The sequence below is a fragment of the Sceloporus occidentalis genome, unplaced genomic scaffold, assembly GCF_023333645.1.
Source record: "Sceloporus occidentalis isolate IW3139 unplaced genomic scaffold, rSceOcc1.0.p SCAF_4, whole genome shotgun sequence".
NCBI lineage: Eukaryota > Metazoa > Chordata > Lepidosauria > Squamata > Phrynosomatidae > Sceloporus > Sceloporus occidentalis.
Window position 1 is genome coordinate 104,965,237 of NW_028316984.1, and position 21,574 is coordinate 104,986,810.

Below are 21,574 nucleotides of genomic sequence, written 5' to 3' on the forward strand. Positions count from 1 at the left end.
TCTCATCCACAGGGTCACCATAAATCAGAGTCAGTCTGAGAGTTGCTAACAGTAACATGATGATATCACCCTTGATTCATCTGTGCATCATGAAAAATAGATCAAACGGGTTGAATGAGTGCCTTAACATAGTATGAATTAACAAGTTAATGAGAGAGCCTCCGAGTATGCCTCTATGTGATTTGTCTTACATGTGATCCTTTCATGCTGTTCTGAATGTGAAAGAACAGGAATTAGTACAATCACATGTCTATTTACACACACAAATGCCTATTCAGGGTGCAGGATCTGTTGTATGATGGCAAGTGTACTTCTTCTGACCAGTGCCCTCTTTTTCTCATGTCTGGAGTTTCTTACAAGACCAAATGTTAGGACTTTTCTCACACGCACTTCCAACCTCTTATAGAACTTCACTGGTAGATGTATGGAATGTTCAATTATCCTATGTAAAGTATTGAAGGCAATATAAGTTTCAATATATAAATGTAATGATTGATGAAATATTTATCTCAGCATTCAGACCCCCCTCGAAGGCTCCCAGTGCAGCTCCTAACATCAATTAAAACAATATATAATCCATATGACAATGAAGACTAAAGGAAAAAAAATGAGATTGACAACAAACAAAAGAAGACATATATCAGTCTTACAGAGGATGGGGCAAATGGAGCAAATTAGTATGGAACTAGAATGCCAAGGCTCCAATGAAAGAGAAACTAATCAGTATGTTCCTCAGTTTGGGTTCTGCCCCAGACAAGGCCTTGTTCTCGTCCTAGCCATAGGGACAGATGGTGACAGTGGGCTGTGAAGCAAGAGCTTAGAGAAGACTCTCAAGTTGCATCTGCACTGTGGAAATAAAACAGTTTGACACCAATTTAAATACCATGGCTCAATGCTATGAAATTCTGGGGTCTGTAGTTTTGTAAGATACTTAGCCTTCTCTGTCAAAGAGCTCTGTGCCACAACAAATTACACATCCCGTTATTCCATAGCACTGAGCTATGGCAATGAAAAAACTGGATTGTTTCGGCATTGTACATGAGCCTCCAAGAGCTGCCTGGCTTCATGTGGGAGAAGTCAGTTTTTCCAATATTTTAGCCTCAAACCAGGGCAGGGGAAAAACAGGCTTTTAAAATATATTAATGTTTTAATTTAAAAAAGGGAATCCTATTTATTCTCTTAAAACTGTAAAACATTATTTGATGTTTATGAAAGCTTGATCAACTGTGTTTTATTGCTTTCTCACAATAACAATGCAAAGTTATTAGTCTTTGATACAGGGACGTAGCCAGGATTTTAGGAAGGGGGGGGGTGTCCAGACTAAGTGCCACCATTATAATGGGGCTTGGGTGCGGCGGCGCAGCAGCATGCACCATTCATTTTTCTAATGGAAGGGGGGGGGGTCCGGACCCCAAGAACCCCCCCCCCCTTGGCTACGTCCCTGTTTGATATGATTTATATCTTTCAATAAAACTTTGGGAATTACACTGACAAGTTAGTAGCCTACATATAGGAGCACAGGATGAAACCAATATAGGACTAAATCAGAAAATTATGCAACAAAATGCAGCTCAGATGTTATGCCACTAATTGTAAGTAACAGTTGCCCTTTTAAAAAGTGCTCTTTTTAAGCAAGTTGTTTTGGATGAACTTATGTTAATTGAAGGATTTGCTTCTAGATGATATTTTGTTACACTATAAAATAAAGTGATTTAAAAGAAGAAACTGACACTGGATACTGGTCTAACAATTAACTGCCAATAAACTTTTAGAGTTAAAAAATTTAAATTAAACCAATCATTGTTGTTCCAGTAAGAGGGTTGGAAAATAGTAATGTGTGTTATGTGTCTTCAAGTTGTTACTGACCTATGACAACCCCAAGGCAAACCTATCACAGGGTTTTCTTGGCAAGATTTTTTCAGAGGAGGTTTGCCATTGCCATCCTCTGCAGCTGAGAGAATGTGACTTGCCCAAGGGCACCCAGTGGGTTTTTATGGCCAAGTGGAGATATGAACCCTGATCTCCAGTCATAGTCCAATTTCAAACCACTATATCATGCTGGTTCTCCACACTTTAATATAGAATATGAACAATCAATTTAAAAACAAGGAGCGTTTCAAAAAAACCAACAAAAAGTCATTTAGTTTAAACTAGGTTTTAAACCATGTTTTAAACCAGCCTGGTTTAAATCAATCCACCCTGCCTCAAACCATTTAGATTTATGATATAGCTTGATTTATTTCAAATTCAGGCTGGACTGCAAGATACTACTGTGTCTTGCAGTTTCATTTTATCTATGGTGCAGCACAGAGATGGAAACAAAGCTTAGCCAGATACTGTACATACTCATGTATACCCTAAGTCTAGAAATGTTAGTTAAAAAACTGACCCAAAAACTTGGATCAACATCTGCAGATCAATGTAAATACTGTATTTACTCTTATTAAAAAGGGAAGCATCTCCTTCTGAGTAGTGAGAAAAGACGAGAACTTAATCTGTTCTCAAAGTACCCAAAAGAAGCACCGACCCCTTTTACTCTCCACAGTGGCACTACTTCTGTTATTTTGAACGTCTGGACAGGACCTCTCTGGCATTTCTCCTCTAAGGAGTCTTGAGAGGAATCAGGCTTTGAAGGATCTGAATAATACATTTGTATATGTTTATCAGCTTTTCTGGTGTTAAAATCAGGCAAAGTTATCACAATAAAGATAAAAGCTGTAATCACTGTTAATGTACTGGTTGCCATTTGCTTTGCTTTGCCTTTTCATCCTTTTCGACATTTGCATTTTCTAGTCCCACCTTTGCCTGGTAGTTCCCTCTTTATTCATCCAGCCTTTAGGCTGAACACAAACAGTTGTGCCAGCTGTAACTTTGTAAGTTCTTTGGTATTATTTTCCTTTGCTTTGTTCTTTACATCCTTTGCTCATAAATTTTACTCTTGACTTAGCCACAGGTCCTATCAAAACCCAAAAAATTTTGGCCCCAAAACCTACCTTCGACTTGAGGTTGACTTGCAGTAGAGAATATACAGTAATAAGCAAGACACCTTTATCTGTGTGACGATGTCAGGAGGACGAATCTTTCTGGTCTAGATAAAGTAATCTGCGATGTGGGAACCACTAGATTCTAAATGTATTTAAAACTTGTGTGTAGATACAGACATCCTCACAGCCAGGCAGTAAAGGAGAAAACTCAGTGACTGTAAAGCCTAAATGAGGTAGAGCCACATTGAAAAAACAAATCTGCTTAGATGGAAAAACTAATTTCCTAGTGATTTCAAGTTACGGTAAGTTAATCATGTACAAAACATTTTAAGCCATGTTAAAAAAAAATCTTGACAAGTTTTGCTGATAATAGCCAGAACAGCAGGACAAGTTACAAAGAAGAAGTGTGAGGTACATAGTGCTTGATCCTTATTGGTGAGTTTGTATGACTATAGTCTTTTGTTGCTGCCTGTCTTTGTAAGAATTCTATATAAAGTTGTTTTAATTCCTGGTTCAGAGTCCACCCGACACTGTGTTGTTCAATAAACTGCTAAGTTAAAACTACTATTGGACTTGATTTGTGAACTTTAATAAAAGTTTCTCTCAATGCCAAAAACTATAGGCCACATTTTCAATTGTACTCTGTGTAGCTGCAAATATATGCATTAGTTGGCTAAACAAAAAGTCATTAAGCTTTTCAGGGAAAAGTGATTGTGACTTTCTGTGGCTGAACAAAGACAAGTCTAGTAAATGCTTCCTTCTAAAGATATGAATCATGGTAGAAACTATGAGACAGTTTCCTTACTGTAGCTGATAAGTACCATGAACATTTTTGGTCAGAACGCTGACGGAACTGAAAAAAGAAAGGTTGATTGACAGAAAATAACTTCTGCTTTTTAAATCTACATGTCTGTGCAAAAGAACTGGGCACCCATTCACATCCTGCATAAATAGTGCAAATTTGTGTGTTTTCACAAAGCATCTCTGCATTTGGAATATCCATGTCTGCAGCAGATATTAAGAGAGATACTCATCTCTGCCTTTTTGATGGGGGAAACATGATGACACCATAATAATAATAATAATAATAATAATAATAATAATATTTATATATCCTGCCCCTCTATAAAATGCAATTGGGGTGGTTTACAAAGATTAAAAAATATACAATCACAAATCCTCACACACACACACACACCCCGGCTGTTAAAATACTATTAAACAATTTAAGAATTAAAACATACTTAAAAATAAGGGGGGAGCTGGCCTTCTGGCCCATGAAAACAGGGCCACGGTTACATCAATTTGATTTATACGCTTGTGGTAAACCTTAAGCCTGTTGGGCCAAAAGACAGAATAAAAATGTTTTAATAAATAAACCAGTAAGCAAGCAAGCAAGCAAACCAGGACTTGGGAAAAGCTGAATATACATTGCAGAAGAGAAGGCCAGAAGGTAAGAGAATGCTGGTTTTGGCACACACGCACACACGCATCCTCATGCATTCTTCCTGACAGGCAACTTTGCCCTGAGATATAGTCCCTCCACAGTGGAGACCATGGTGCCAAAGGAAATATGTTAGTTATTGGCAGTGACTGGAAATTTACACTTTATTGAACAAACATAATAGCTGCTCAAACGGCATGGCTGTATATTCCAAATTGCTGCTTTTGTGTTTATCATCAAGAAGAGCAACCGTTTATACAAATGGTTTAAACATGCAGAAGTAATGCATCATTTATTATGTATGTTGGAACTGGGTCTCTTAATGTAAGTGTACAACTTAAAATGAGACAGACCCCTAGATAAATTTTATAAGGGACTTGGTGGATGCAGTCACTTCTGTTGAAGTAAAACACACATTGGTGGAGATTGTATATCACTACAGAGTGGCATTAATAATACACAGCCTTACACAACCCCTATACTGTGAGTTCACTCCCAGCCAGGGGCCCAGGGCCCACTCAGCCTGGCCTCCTTCTATAGGTCAGTAAAATGAGTGCGTTTTATATGGCTCACACATTATAAAATGCTTAGGGAGTGCTTAAGCGCACTGATAAGCGGTATAGAAATGTTCTTCCTATTGCTATTTCCATTAACCGCAGGACTTCAGCGCTAGAATGGCCATTTCTGGAAAAGAAAAGTGGAAAGTGCTTATCTGTCAGGCCATAGCTGAGATCCTTGCATACTTTCAGCCTCCACAAGTGGAATAATGTGTTGCTCGTCCTCCGTGACCCTTGTTTTGAATGGCAATGTTTTACAGCCGAACGCTGTAATGCATATATAATGCAATATACGTCATGCAACATAGGGCTGAACCTGGAACAGAAGGCGTGCTTGGATATGTGAATGCGCACACAACTGTATGCACACTGACACACCAGTTTGGTTTCTGAGACTCTGAGCCTATTGTGTGTGGGTCTTGCCCTGGCTCAGTGCAGGGGATTCTGGGAAGTGAGGTTTTGTGGGACATTGAGCCTTCTCTGTCAGAGAGCTCTGGTGCCACAATAAACTACAACCCCCAGGATTCCTAGCACTAGCCAGGGCAGGAAAGCAGTCTCAGACTGGAGTGTTTAGGGCCTGAGGGAGTCCCTTTGGTCAGAGGCGCCAGAGCCCTGCTGCTGCTCCCCGCCCAAGGCGACGCCCTTCCCGCCTGGAGCAGCCCCTGAGCCAGGAGGAGGAGGAGGAGGAGGAGGGCCTGGCCTCCACTCCACTCCACTCCCGGCGGGGCTGAGGCGAGAAGGAAGGCCCTGGCGCTGGTGCTGCTCTGAGGGGGAAGCCATGGGGAGCTGCCTGAAGGAAGAGCTGCTGAAGCCCATCTGGCACGCCTTCACCGCCCTCGACGTCGACCGCAGCGGCAAGGTCTCCAAGTCCCAGCTCAAGGCAAGGCAAGGCAGGGAAGGAAGGAAGGAAGGAAGGAAGGAAGGAAGGAAGGAAGGAAAGAAAGAAAGAAGGGGAGCGCTCCCTTCGCTTGGGTCAATGGGTCCCAGTTTGAGGGCCCTTTAAGGGATTTTGGACTTCAGCTCCCAGAATCCCGCACCGTTGGCCAACATGGCTGAGGCTCCTGGGAAATGAAGTCCAAAGTCTCTTGTTAAAGGGCACACAGTTTGGGGAGCGCTGTCTTGGGGATCACCCCCTCCATCCTCCGTCCGCACTGCTCGGGTTAGACCCGCTTTGACACCGCTTTAACTGCCCAGGCTCAGTGCCAAGGGACTCTGGAGACTTGGAGGCTGGTGGGGAAGTGTAGTCTTTAAACGTTATTGTTTATTATGACATTTTAACTTTTTTATTATTTTAATATTTCATTTAAAAATATTATGACTGTTTTATTATTTATGATGAATGTTTATTACGTTTCCAAGATTAAAAACGCCTGCATAAACACACATACACACTAGACACAATGCACAGGTAAAGCCTTTCAAACCACTTGTCTAATGACACAGTCTTATTATGATCAATCACAAGCAAAACCTTCCTTCCTGGCTGCAGTCTCTCCCTCTTACCTGGTGTTCTCTTACCATGATAGTAGTTTGCGTAGTATCTGTACTTCCACTTTACAATATTGAGGGGACATGGAAATTGTAACTGATGATTCCCTTGCTCTGATTTCTTTCTATAAATGCAAGGTTTTTTAAGCTCTATATTTCCATTATCTATAAGTCTTTTTTGCTTAGGAAAGGGAAGTGTAGTTTTGTGAGGTACTGATCCTTCTCTGGTGCCACAATAAAACGACACTTCCCAGGATCCCCTAGCATTGAGCCAGGGCAGTTAAAGTGGTCTCAAACCAGATTATTTCTGCAGTGCGTTTTGGACCTTTGTCTTTTGTGTTGTGTGTTGTTGGCCTACAAGTCATTTTCCGCTACCTCAGGAGGAGCCAAGGTGGTGAAGTGGTTTGCATGCTAGACAGGGACTCTGGGTTCGAATCCTGGCTCAGCCATGGAAGCCCACTGGTGGCCTTGGGGAAGTCCCTCTCTCTCAGCCTCAGAGGATGGCGATGGTAATCCCCCTCTGAAGAAACTTGCCAAGAAAACCCCACGATAGGGTCACCATAAGTCAGAAACGACTTGAAGGCACACAACAACAATGTCCAAGATTTGTTCAGAGGAGGGTTTGCCATTGCCTCCCCTGAGGCTGAGAGACTTGCCAAAGGTCACCTGGTGGGTTTCATGGCCAAGCCAGGAATTGAATCCTGCTCTCCAGACATGTAGTCCTGTGCTCAAAAGGTGCCGCAACAAACTACACTTCCCAGAATTCCATAGCATTGAGCCGTCACAGTTAAAGCGTTGTCGAACAAACTCCCTCGGAGTGTAGTGGAGTCTCCTTCCTTGGAGGTCTTTAAACAGAGGCTGGATGGCCATCTGTCAGGGATGCTTTGATTTGGATTTCCTGCATGGCAGGGGGTTGGACTGGATGGCCCTTGTGGTCTCTTCCAGCTCTATGATTCTATGATTCTATGATTCTATGAAATCAGATTATTTCTCCAGTATGGATGCACGCCAGGTTTCCTAACTGCAAAGGAGGACAAGGCACAACAAAATGTAGGATGTTCTAGAAAAATGATTGGCGTTTGCCAAACAAAAGCCAAAAACACTAATAGAAATATAAATTCATGCTTCTTAGTAATGCTCAATATGGAGGACATTTTGGAATTCATCCTCGACAGAAGGCTGAAATGTAGGCTGTGTCCTGAAAAAGGAGGATGTCTGATCACCCTGTATCCATACTGCAGAAAAAATCCTGTTTGACACCGCTTCAGCTGCCATGGCTCAGTGTTACAGTTCTAGGATTTGTAGTTTATTGAGGCAACAAAGCTCTCTGATAGACCAAGGTAAATATCTCACAAAATGACAGTTCCACAGTTCCATAGCATGGAGCCATGGCAGTTAAAGTGGTGCCAAAGTGGATTATTTCTGCAGTGCGGATGCAGCCTAGGTGAACTTCCTCAGAGGCATGAACTGGTGAGATGGAGTCATAAATAAAAGCTGCATAAAATCTCCCCTGGTGAACTTCTCTCTTCAGTTCATCCTTTTCTGTCAGGGTTGGACTTGGTGACTTTTGTTTCCTGATCTCTCAGAAGCATTTTTAAGGTGCTTCTCTGCTTAAGGCTGCAGTTCGGACTTGCTGCAGGAGCAGTTAATGAAGGAGTTACTTAAGCAAGGTAGTTCCAGTTGTTCCTGTTTCTGAGGGAATTTTTTTTATTTTCGTTGTCTCAGAAGATGTCTTGAAACAGCTTCGGTTCTTTCATCACAGTTGGCTCCTTTTAACAAAAACCCTAGGATCACTAAAATAATCTTATTGTATCAGCATAATGAATCATGTTGACCTTTCAAGGTATAAGGAAACGTTTAACTGAAAGCATGCCAGAGGGAAACAAAAGGGGGAAAATACCTATTTAATTTTTTTAACTGTACTGTACTAATAAAGTGTAATGTTTGTTCAGATCTGCTATCCCGTACAATGGAAAGGTTATAGGAAATAATATACATCCCTGTTTTTTACATTTTCTACCATATATTCTGTGAGGCATGTTGCTCGCTTGTCACCATTGAAATGGTGTGTTGACCAGCTGTGGGGTGTTTTGTGACTGGCTTTGTAGGTTAGGCGACATTAATTGTGCCACCATATAGGAGAGAACCTGTCAAAAACAGTGCAAAACCGATAATCTGAACTGACTTTTTAAGGATGAAAAGTCAGGGTTGGCCTTAGAATGGTGAATTGGTTTGATTTAGATGGTAGGATTTGGCATCCTCTTTAAAAAGCAGGGTATAATTAATAATTTAGCTCATTGTTGTCTTTGGCAAAGGGCTATGAGTCAGTGGCAGAGCACATGGTTTCCATACCAGAGGTCTGAGGTTTGACCCTTTGTATTCTCAGTTAGTCCTGCAAATGACTCTAGCCTGAATATTTGGAGAGTTGCTATATTTATGTATACACTAGGAGTTTGCAACCTTTTGGGACCTTGGGGCACATTTCATGTGCCATCAAGGTGCCATCCCAAAATGGCTGCTATAACAAGTGTCCCTTTTCAAGACACGTAGCCACCTGCACCACACAGAAATTGCACATAGAAACACATAAAAATGTGAACCCTTGCTTCTGACATCCTCTCAATCCTGGCTTCCATTGTCCTTATCCATTTACTATCTGTTGCTGCTCCTCAATAACAGCTCCCAAATCATACTGGTCCACAGCAGCTTTCCCAGGTCAGTGTGCTGTCCCCACAATTGTATTCAGTTTGCTAGGCATCAATGACCAAGGTCTCCATGTTTTTGGTCTCTTTCCCTCCCTCCCTCTCTCTTTTTGGTCTTCAGGTGACCAGGAGCACTACAGCTCACCTCCTCCTGCCTACCATCTTTATTTCTTAAGAATGTTTCTGGGTTCACATGGGAGCCAGAGGCATTCATGGCAAATTAAGGCCTTTACTTTGTTTTGAAATGATCCCAGCAGCCAGGAAGGCATTGATTTTGAAATAATAATAATAATAATAATAGGATTTATTTATATGCCGCCCAATCACTGGGAATCCGGGTGGCTTACAACATTATAACTAAACATTATAATTATAATTAAACACAACGGCTAGGATGGGTTGGATACTTTACTGGATGCCTCAGCAGCTTCCAGGAAATCACTAGTTCCCCATGTTACCAGCTGAGTTCAGTGTGCACTTGGCCTAAAGCAATGTCCCATGTTCATTCATAATTTTAACATAATTGTCTTGGATTGTCTCTAGGAATATTTCCTAATATTGTTTGCTTACATGACTGTTAATTGGTGATGAATTGGGATTGAACCTGAACCTAGAGATTAATTAGGGTTGAATCTCAGTTTGTAGGGATTGACACTCCTGTGGACAAAGTAGACAGTATATGCTCCCACCATGAGCTGTGATCTATTCTTGAATGTTTAGAAAGGCAGGCTAAAAATGTTACTTTGAAAGAAAGGATTATGCCAATAATGAACCCTTCTGTTTAAAAATTGTTAGAGGGCTGGATATTATAGTGGACTAGAGATCAGGCAAGTCTATATTTGGACTCTGAAGACCCTGTTGTCTCTGCTGTAATATCCTTTCAAACTTTGTTGAATTGTAGTTGGCTGTTCCTGAATTGAATTATAATTGGATTGAATTATAATTGGCCATTATTGTTGTAGATCATCCTTTGCTATGTAGACATAGAGCACGTAAGTCTAGCTATCCTTACACTATGATTGGAGGTGCCAAGCACAAATGTAATGGAGCTGATTCACACAACCGTTTTGTTACAACAATTATCCTATTTTTGGGCTTAATATCTGACAAACCTGACCTCATCCTTTGCACCATAAAAATATGTCAGATCCCAATTGTCTCCTGCTTGAGCTGTTTGTCATAGCCAGTGCTTTCTTTCTATCCCAGTGGCCCATGACATGCAGGCACCCAAATGAAAGAGCTGGCTTTGTTTCAGGTCTGTGTGGAGCCTGCCAAGCAAGAGAGAGAGAGAGAGAGAGAGATTTTATACTGCTCTCTTGTTGGAGAGCAAACAGGCAAAGCAGTCAAGAGCCCCATTCTTTTTCTTGCTGCATACTCTGCTTTCCACAAAACCCTCACACGGCTTGTGGAACGTTTGATCAGAGAATCTGGGCACGTTCAGCCAGGCTTTCTTGGCCTTAAATTCCTTGGGTTAAGCCAAGTTTGGAAAAATGTTTTGTGGAGGACTCAACACCTGTGGAATGCCTTGGACAGCAAGTCATTGTAATGATTACTAGGTCAGCTGTAAGCTGCTGCTGCTCCTAGCCAAACTGTGAGCCCTGTTCATAGTTCAGAGTGTATTTCTGACCGTACAATGAGACCAGTGGACTTGCCTCTGCCAAGGAGGGGCAAGAAGAAGCGTGATTATTTCTGAACTCTTCACTGTATTTGTAATGTAATTTATAGCTGCCTCAGTCATTCTTCCTCTTATTTTTCATGTACCTGTGGGGCATTTGTGCTGTTTTGCTCATGGACTGTTTTCCAAGGTTAGAACCTATTAACATAATTGCAGGCTGTAATCCTGAATAAGAAAGTCAGCCCTGGGTAATGCAGTATACGCAGGTGAAGTTGTTATCTTGGAATCTGAAATCATGTTTGGGCATTTATAGAATAAATTGGAAAAGAGAAGTTTGCAAGCAGGTTTCTGCTCTTGTTCCTTATGTTTCTTTGTAGTGTCCAAAATTAGGGTGCTTCTACCACCTTCACCTCCAATACTGAGATGAGCAAGCTGCTCCTGGATCCAGTAGAAGGGAAGAGGGGAGTGACCCAGTGCAGAAATGGTGGAGATGCATAGGAATCAGGAGGCAAAAGATATTTGAGTGTTCTTTCTGCATACTCAAACATTCAAAGTCTTCCGCATAACTTCTAGTATAATACATGGGTGGCATATCACATTTCATTTTAGAGCTGTAATTTAAGTTCCATTTTTATATTGGTGGTGGTGTGGGGAGGAGGATGCACCCAGAAAAACATATTTTAGTTTGAGAAAAGTAAGGAGTAGATGGAAGGTTAAGATGTTTCCCAACCAAGGTTTGAATGGTGTTTCCACCTTTTGTCTCCTGTATTCTTGATTATGTTTGTCCTCCCTGCCCCCCGTGCATATGTCCCATTAGGATGCCTGTTGGCATCTAGTGACGCCATGAATTTCATAGTGTTTTCTTTGGCAAGGAATACTTAGGTGGTTTTGCCAGTTTCTTCCTCTAATATATAGTCTACAGTGCCTGGTATTCATTGGTGGTCTGCCATCCAAATATTAACCAGAGCTGACCTTGCTCAGCTTACAAGATCAGATGGGATTTTGTGCCTTTAGGGTATTTAGCTCTCCCCTTTACTTATTTTACTTACTTTAGCTCTCCCCTTTACTTACACTAAAGACAGATATTGTCTTGCTGTACATTGTGTTTTCAAACTTCAGCATAGCAAAATCACAGTGTATTTATTCTGGATATAATTACAGTTTGTTTATTCTAGTCTTTGTGTTTTATGCTGCATAGAAATGTATGCTTCTATTTTTAAACCTTCCTGTAGGGTTTGTTTTGCATGTTGCAGTTTCAAAACCTGGTAAAGTGCAGTTGGCAGTAGAAAATATTGTAGTATTAACAGGATAAGGCGTGTTGAACTAAAGTTGTCCCTCCTGATTTGCGGACTTGGAGTCCATGGTCTTGGCCATTTGTGGACGGTGAGCGGGGAGGGACAAAATGGGAATCGGTGGTCGGGAGAGGTCCAGAGAAAGAGAAGGAGGGACAGACGTGATATTTCTCCCTTTCCATCCTTCATTATAGCCCCCTAGGTTTTACCCTTGGCTTATCCACGGGACATATCAAAATGCATGTTTTTGACCCTGAAACCTTCCCTCAACTTATACATGAGGTCAGCTTGAACATGAATGTATATGATAATCTGCACTTCGGAAATGATATGGTTTGACACCACTTTAACTGCCCTAGGTCAGTGCTGTGGAATTCTGGGAATTGTAGTTTTGTGAAACATTTAGCCTTCCCTGTCAGAGAGCTTTGGTGACACAACAAACTACAGTTCCCAGAATTCCACAGTGTTAAGCCATGGCACTTAAAGTGGTGTCAAACCTGATTAATTCTGCTGTGTGGATACAGCCAGAGTCTTTTCCCAGTCAAAGTGTATAACATGATTTATATTTTAATGTAGCGAAACAGGGTGAGGGGGTTAACATGCTTTTTGCACACTGCTTAAGGTCACAACTTGATGAGATGAACAATGTAGTTTGTTCAAATGTCAAAGATCAGTAGTTAAAACCAACAAGGCAATTATTTGCAGACATTGAGTCGGAAATTCCACAATGATAAACTAGTGGAAAGTCAGCAACATTGGGGCCAGAGCTATAGTGAACTATATTAGGAAAATACACTCCTTATGGTGCTTGGAGGTAATGGGGAACTTGTCTGTCTTGGAATGCTTATGTCGTTTGGAATGACTGAAACATCAAGAAAGAAAATTGTATGCATTTCATAGTTTCATCACTGAAGCACAGGATATGCTGACACAACATATGCAGATTCCTGCAGAATCTGGCTATAAATAGGATCTGCTTAGAATAGAGTTCCCCTATCCTGGATTTTGAAACTGATTCTAATACATTTTTTATTACAGTGTTACAGAGATAAATTTAGAAAATGATTTTCCACTTGCTGTTCTGCTCAGCTGTATTTCTTGCTGTTCTAACACTGCTGGTTGCATTGCAGAGCTTTAAGAAGTTACTTTTTGAGACTGCAACTCATGGAATCACTCAGCTTTTCCAGGTTCTTTGCATTATCATGACACTTTGCAGCATCTCTAATTTTCTTTTATTAAGATTATTAGTTATTAATCTTTTTATTTATATTCCCTTTTTGTGACTATGTTTACTGGATTGGGATTTTTTCTCAAGAGTCACAGCCTCCAAGTGATGGCCATGAGAGCCTTTCACTTCTTGGCTTGCTATTCCTAAGCCCCAAATAATATAGATATTAATTTGATAGCTCTAAATTGGAAACACAATTTACCTTTTTGCTAGATATATACTCCTGCTAACATCATTGCTAAGCATAGTGCAATTCTATATATGTTTATCAGGAGTAAACTTATTTTAAAGCTAAAAAGCATGGGGGGGGGGAGGTATTTGCTTGGGATAGCAGGACTAGGTATGCAATTTTTATTAGAGATTAGGCAAGACTCTTAGACCTAATGTTAAAAAACTGCTAAAAAGGGCTGGGTCCTGCCTTCCCCAGTATTTGGTTCCACCATATGTAAGGAATAGATTAAAGTGGTTCTTTCTGTGGCTTCTGAGCTACACTTCATACCCTGTTATTGTTTCAGGAGAGGGAACATTTAAATTTGGGTTGATGGCCACTCATTCTTTCCTTCCTCTTTTTAAAACAGTTTTTAAAACTCACTAGCAAAAGGAGTGGTGTTAGACTGCCAGCTTTCTGTGTGAAATACACTCTGAGAAGAGGGTAGTATGACAGTAGCAGCCAGATTGCTGCTACTGCTGTTGGTGGCTCTGAAACTCAGGAGCAGTGTTGCCAATCACCCTTGAAGGGAATCCCCTGATAGGCTCCCCGGAATGCCTCCAAATTCCCCAGAAGCAGGCGGGACTTCCAGATCAGTGGGTAGGACTTTTGGGTCAGGGGTTGCCGCAAGGCACTATGGCAAGGCAAAAGGGGACAGGGACTTCTGCCATAAGGCACTATGGGAAGGCAAAAGGGGACGGGGACTTCCGGGATGGGAGGTATGTCGGCCATTTTTTGGGAGGGGGAAGGTATTTTCGGCCATTTTTGGAGGGAAGGACTGATTCCCTGGAATTCCCCATAAATATTTCATACCCGGAAAATAAACAGAAAGGATTTTTATTACCTGGAAATAGTGAGGAGAAGGAGGGGACACTGATTCTAGGTGGCTTGCAGTTGCCCTGGGAGTTAAAATTTGCATCTGGGGACTTGTGCACTTACCAGGTCATTGATGGGTTTTCCCCATCAGTGAAAAGGGACAGGTCAAGGACAGAACAGTTACGGGTCAGAGGTGTCATTGTGTGATAAGTATGGTCAATGGTGTTTCTCTCTGAGTGTAATTGTGGTTAAAAACCATGTGTAGTAATGCCTTAAGACAGAGAAATACATTATGGTAAACAGTACTTGTCAGAAATTATGAACCATTTTGTTCCTAGTCCAGATGTAGTCTCTGTTTTGCCTTTTGACCAAAATGCCCTGTCCAAATTGGATATACAGTGCGCCCTTGTTTTATGCGGGGGATCCGTTCCAGACTCTCCTCACACGTAAAACAAAAAAACGTGTATGCTCGAGCCCCATTGCAAGTAACAGGGCTCGTGCTCCTGCTGGCGTGTGGTGCCGGCGGCGCGCATGTGCTATTGTTTCTTCTGGTGCATGGCGCCGGAAAAAGCAGCACTGATTTCAGCATATGCTGAAAGCAGCATATAATGCGCTCGCGTATGATGCGGGTGCATTGTATCCTCAAATGAGCTAAAGGGGCCGAGGCCTTGTATTTACTCTTTTAGATTGCATCATCTCTCCCAGTCAAGATGTCTTTCCTCTGCACGAAACTACCAAGAGTCTTGCTAAAGAAAAAAAAGAAACTTATAGGTACTTGTCTCTTTTCATTAAATTGGAGCCCATTTTAGGAGAAAGACGGGATATAAGTGCAACAAATATATAAATAAATAAGCAAGGCTACTAGAAACTTTTCAGTGTGTATGTGTGACTCTGATCAAGCTTCTTCAGCACTTGTTCCCTAACCAGGTTGCTACCCTCTCCTTTCAAGCATTAAGACAGATGCTAGAAGATCAAATTACTGTAATTAAATTATTCCTGTATATGCTGACTATTTTTTTTTACATTTTGGGGCATCATATGTTTGATATTAAACAGAGGTTTTAATCTGAAATAGAGTACTTAATCTATATTAGTTGAATTCTGCTTGGATATAACCCCCTAAGATTTTACACTTATTTTTCCTGGAATTGTGAAGCATATCACCCAATCTGAAGAGCCACAAGACTGTTGGTTTTCTCCCAATATAGAATCATAGAATTGTAGAGCTGAAATGGACCACAACGTTTCCTCAAAAAAAATTCAGCATATTCCTGATCAGAGATATATTTGTCCAGTAATCTGTACAGTGGACCTTCTGTACTGGCAGACTGGCAGTCTCTCTGGATTTGACTGCTAGCAGATTGCTATGCTACATATTATTCATTGGCAGCACGTGTCCATGTCCATGCTGATGTCACTGCCATTGAATTATATGGGGCGTGACCTTCCGGTTTTTTTTCCATCCATGGGGCACCTGGAAGTGAACGGGAAGGGTCCACTGTTTAAGCTATATTTTTTAAAAATGATACTATGCTGTGCTATCTGCAACCGGACCTGTTTATCCCGAATTGGCCTTTTTAGTCACCAATGCGCTTGTACAAAGCGCGGGATGAGTCCTTCCTGAATCTTCATTCGTGAAGCAAAGCCAGAGAGAGAGACTATGCATTTTGATTGCTGTTGAGTTTACCAATATTGCCACTGATTTGAAAGGCTGACATGGTGTTGAAATTGAGAGCGACTGAAGAAGGTTTCATCAAAATGTCTTTTAGTAGTTAGTTGGAGCTGGGTGGCTGTTTTGCTTTTGCTTTGAATTTGTCTGCTTGGTAATTATATTGCTTCTGCTTTGAATATACTGCTTGGCAATTGCATCTGCTTGTAATTTATGTCTCTCAGCCTGGATAGTCTAATCTAGTGAATTTCATGGAGATTTATTGTATTTCACTTCACTACTATGTCCTACATCAGGAACTGTTTTGTATCACTAATAGAAATTATGTGCGTTTTGCTTCTGCTTTGAATTTATCTGCTTGCTAATTACATCTGTTTGTAATTTATGTCTCTCAGCCTGGATATTTTGTCCAGTGAATTTCTGGTCATCTATTGCATTCTGTTACTAAAAAGACTTTTCCTTGTATTCTATGATTCTCCTTTTATATCAGCACATAGACATTCGAGGTTTGTTTGTTTATTACTATAGTTCCTTGTTGGTACCTACAAGTAATTGGCACCATACAGTGCAATACACATATGTAGTGATTTAGTTCTAACTGGGGTTTAGCCCTTACACTCAGTATAAGATAAATTCCCAGTTGGCATTTTCATTTGACAAGTATGTTTCCTTGAAGCTTCCTAGTGCAAAAGTAGTCTTAATTTTGGTTTTGGCCATTTTCTACATTACAGTCAGCCCTTCTTATACACGGATTTCTTATACATGGATTCAAGCATCCACGGTTTGAAAATGTTCAAAAAAAGTATAAATTTCAAATATCAAACCTTGATTTTCCTTTTTTTTATAAGGGGTACCATTTTGCTATGTCATTATATTTAATGGGACTTGAGCATCCACGGATTTTGATATCCACGGGGGATCTTGGAACCAAACCCCAGCGTATAACAAGGGTCCACTGTATATGCATCTTTAGGGTTATTCAGGCATTGTTTATGTTAGTGCAACTAAGCAAAGAATCTCACTCATGCATTCTGGTTTTGTTGTTCACATTATTTTTTTTTGTTGGAACTGCATCTATGCACATTTCTGCAAGTTCTGTTGCTCACATGTGTCAGCACTCTAAATAAAGATGGAGTTGATGATGCTAATGTATTGAAAACAAGTTCAAGGCATGTAGAGTTTTATTCCAGTTTATCCCAGGTCTATTTGCATCAGTTATTAACAAAGCTGACAATGTGAATATTTTAGAAAATCTAAAAAAATAAAAATAAAAAAAATCCTGAGATCAATTATCCTGGGACTTGCGGGTTTTTGGGTAGCGCCCCCAAAAACTTTAGTGGATGCATTTGAAATGAATGCCAAAAATAGAGATTAATTCCACGTTCATCCAAGATTTTTTTCACTGTCTAAATAACCCTTCGATTCTTACTTATTCATTCAACTGTTGTACGGGAATGCATGTTATGCCAGGAAAACTTTTCCAAGCTTAGCTTTCTCTAAGTGCAGCTTTGTCATCTGTGCCTTGCTAGCTGTGTGAGCTGTGCTCAAGTGTTACGCAACTTGCATTGTGACAGATTCCATAACTGAATTAATCTAGAAGAAAGCTGGCTCTATCTGGACAGGAGAGTGAGTTGGTGTTTGTAGAATGGACTGTATCATTTCAGTCTGTTGCTGTTGTTTACCTTCAAATTGTTTACAATTTATGACAATCCTAAAGTGAACATATCACAAGGTTTTCTTGGCAAGTTTTCTTCACTACACTGCACTGATTCTCTTTTTCAGTGTAAGTCATAATATTGTTGTTTGTTGTTAACTGCCAGCAAGTGAACTTTGATTTATGGTGACCTCATGAATGAGAGACCTCCAAGTCACCCTATTATCAACAGCCCTGCTCAGGTTTTGCAGACTTAGAGTAGTGGCTTCCTTGACTGAGTCTATCCATCTGTAATAGGGTCTTTCTCTTTTCCTACTGCCTTCTACCTGATCATGCATTACTGACTTTTCTAGTGAGTCATGTCATCTCATGTTATAGCCAAAATGGGGCAGTCTCAATTTAGTCATCTTGGCCTCTAGATATAGTTCAGACCTGATATGCTCTAGGATCCATTTATTTGTCTTGTTAGCAGTCCACACTATCCATGGAATTTTTCTCCAGCACCACATTTCAGATGAGTTGACTTTCTTCCTGTCAGCTTTCTTCACTGCTTTCACAAACATATATGGAAATACGATGGCATGGACCATCCTAACTTTAGTATCCATTGATATACAGTATCTATATACTTCAGGCTCTTGTCTAGTTCTTTCATAACTGCCCTTCCCAATCCTAGTCTTCTTCTGATTTCTTAACTGCAGTCTCCATTGTGATTAATGACTGAGCATTTCTTGCTCCATATATGATAAAAATCTTTGTTGTAGAATTTTGAGCATCACTTTGCTTTCTTGAGAAATTAATGCAGTGGTCCTGTGGGTAATCCTTGATGTCCCTTTTCTTGGGGATTGGGATGTACTGCATATGGAGCATTTCTAATCTGTGGGCCATTGTTTTATTTTTGATATTTGTTGACAGATTTTAGTTAGAATTAATGTAGATTCTGTCTGTGTAGACTGTACCAGCTTTATAGGTATGCCATCTTTTCCTGGTGATTTATTTCTCCTAAGTCCTCTGAGTGCAGCTTCTACTTCACTTTCTAAAACTGGAGGTTTGTCTTCATATAGTTCTTTCTTGAATGAATCCATTTACCTTTAATTTCTTTTATGTTGATTGTTTTCATCGTCTTCTTATTTCTCCTTGGTCTTGTAATGTGTTCCCCTGCTGGTCATAGTATTACTACTGCATCTGAAGTGCACTCTGAAGTACTGTCCACCCACCCCCACCCCCCACACACATTTATCACCTATATTTTATAAACTCAGCAGCTAAGATGGAAATTCACATGTTTGTCATCAGACAGAGACACACATGACCGAATCTTCTTTCTTTCTTTCTTTTTAACGAAAATACCCCTCCCCATTCATAGATTCTGGTACAAAGCTTTCAAAACCTACTCCTCTTTGGTGTGTTAGTGTTTTCCTCCCCCACATTGAAGATTTTTTTTTAACTCTCTAGGGGGGTATTTTGTCATATGAGCGTCCACCTGTAGTCTGAATCATTAGTTTAGTCACAAGGTTATCATTTCATCTCACTTCATCTTTAGATTCACTGGGGGTTTGAGAATTAAGCCAAACTGGGTGGAGGAGATCTTTCTCTCCTTGACAACTGACAACCATTTGGACTCCCTCCAGTTCATATATCTGTTCCTGCTCCCCACTCCAGTGAATACCCCCCTGCCACCAGGAAGGCAAATATTTCCATACCATCTAGGAAGTCTGAGATGCCTGTTTGAGGGTTTGCTGAATCTGCAGGCTGCAAACATATAATCCATCTCCTTCTGAATAAGCATAATCTGAATTTCCTTTGGTTTATGGTCACAGAGGATGAATGTATTTGTGTGCGATCCTACTAAGAATGGATGTGGGGAGAGGAGGACTAAAATGCATACTTTGTCTTTTTGAAAACATGCAAATCAGCATGACGGATAGTAAGCCGGTTAGGATGAGTCATCAGTCAAACATAGAATCAAACATAGAAGCATAGTAGTTGAACTGTTTATCCTTGAACCTCTCCGGTCCATTACAGTTTTTTAATATAGCTCTGTCTGTATAAACTTCCAGATTACATTGCTTTAGATTCAGCAGTGTACAGTATTTGTGCATTTAATAATAGCGGTGATCCCTCTGCAGCAGGCACCCAGCCTTTATCCCCTCCCCAAGGGGAACAGGTGTTCCTGGCTAGGTACCTGGGGCATGGTCGTAGCAGGAAGCAGTCTGAGGCCAGCAGTCCACCACGTGACATGGAGCATGTAGGTAGCAAGCAGCAAGTCCACACAGCAGCAGGAGGTAGTACACATCTCTTTCCTGGGTTAGGGACAGCCTGTTGTTCTCTCCTCTTCCCCCACTTTGTGCAGGCTCCCTGGTGATACTTTATCATCAGACCTGTTAAGAGAAAGACATGGGTCAAACAGTCCAAGGAATATATTTTCTTATCATATATAGAACAGGAGTTCCCAACCTTTTTAACTCGTGGAACCCTTTTTAGAATCCATTTCTATGGTGAAGCCCCTAAGAGGCCTACTCTATGATTTACAAGTTAATGGTGTTTAGGAGTAGTAGTACTTTTTGTTTCTTATTCTTTGATTTCATTCAATTTTTTTTTTCATTTTCCTGGAGCAGCCGCAGAGCACCTGGAAAGTGCACACTGAGCCCTAAGGGCTCCTCGGAGCATAAGTTGGGAACTGCTAATATAGAAGACCAGTCCTCCTCATTTTGTATTTGTTGCCAATGTAAATAGAAGAAAAGAATAGAGCTCTACTTGGACTTAATATGTGTTTTTTTAAGACCAAAAATCAGTAGTTCCATACTTCCAATTCTGCATATATTCTCTTAAAAGTGACTTTGTACATGTAGCAGAATATATTTAAAACTGTCAGGGACACTACTGAAAACATGCCTTTCCCCCTCAAAGAAATTGTGTTGACTAAATTATGTGATAAAGAAATGTCTTCTCTGTACATGTGTTGCTGAATTCTCATTTATCTTCACTCTTTCTCTCTCTTTTTTGGTTAGGTCCTTTCACACAACTTGTGCACACTGCTGAATGTTCCACATGACCCAGTGGCTTTAGAAGAGCATTTTAGAGATGATGATGAAGGGCCTGTTTCCAATCAGGGATATATGCCTTATTTAAACAGATTCATCTTGGAAAAGGTGAGTGCGTCTGCCTCCATATCCATGCTGTATTTATTTATTTTTATTTTAGTTTTAGAATTTCAAATATTTCAAGCAGCAAAATTGATATCAAACAGGAAAAATATACAGACACACAAAATGAGGCAATTCAAACATGACTACAATCTGGAGAAGGAAAGAAGAATAAGTCCAAAGTGTAAAGAGAGCCAGAAAATACAGAAACATATTAGGAAATTAAATGCTTGAGAGCCTCGAACATAGAGTCCTTCCATAATGATTTATGAGGAGATGGTACAGGAGAGACTCTCTCATCCCTTTGTGAAATGGTATCAAACAGTGTAAGAAGGTTCAGGCATTGCTTCTCCGCTGAAAACCACCTTACCACAGTGAACAAATCTGAGATGCTAAGGTGGCTCAGGCCTGATTAGTACTTGGATGGGAAACCACTAATTAAGACTAGGGATATCCTAGTAAGGCAAGAAAGAATGGTGCCTGAAACCGTGGAGAGTCATGCCTACTCCTCACAGTTGACAGTAATGAACTAGACTGACTTGGTTTGTGTCTCAGTAAAGGGTAGCTTCCCATATTCTCAAATCTGTGCCAGTTTTTCCAGTAAAGCCAAGTTTAGTAGCAACAATTGTGTATTGAAAATTCCTCAGGGAACTACTAATGGATTGCTCAAATTACAAAATTGTATAGTTGTAATTTTATGAAGTGATAGACCATGAGGCAGAACTGTCTTAACAAAACTGTACACACCCAGCGCGTTGGTTACTGTTTCTT

At 40.6% G+C, this 21,574-nt stretch overlaps 1 protein-coding gene across 1 annotated transcript in view; it reads left to right on the plus strand.

Annotated features, from left to right (window-relative positions):
- The first annotated feature begins 5,672 nt into the window (after positions 1-5,672).
- The window catches only part of SWAP70 (switching B cell complex subunit SWAP70), a 50,630-nt gene continuing 34,728 nt past the window's right edge, over positions 5,673-21,574 (plus strand). Inside the window, exons 1-2 of the mRNA XM_089521160.1 lie at positions 5,673-5,865; positions 20,669-20,809. Of these exons, the coding sequence (XP_089377286.1) occupies positions 5,764-5,865; positions 20,669-20,809 (243 nt within the window). The 5' untranslated portion in view covers positions 5,673-5,763. The remainder of the gene's footprint in view (positions 5,866-20,668; positions 20,810-21,574) is intronic.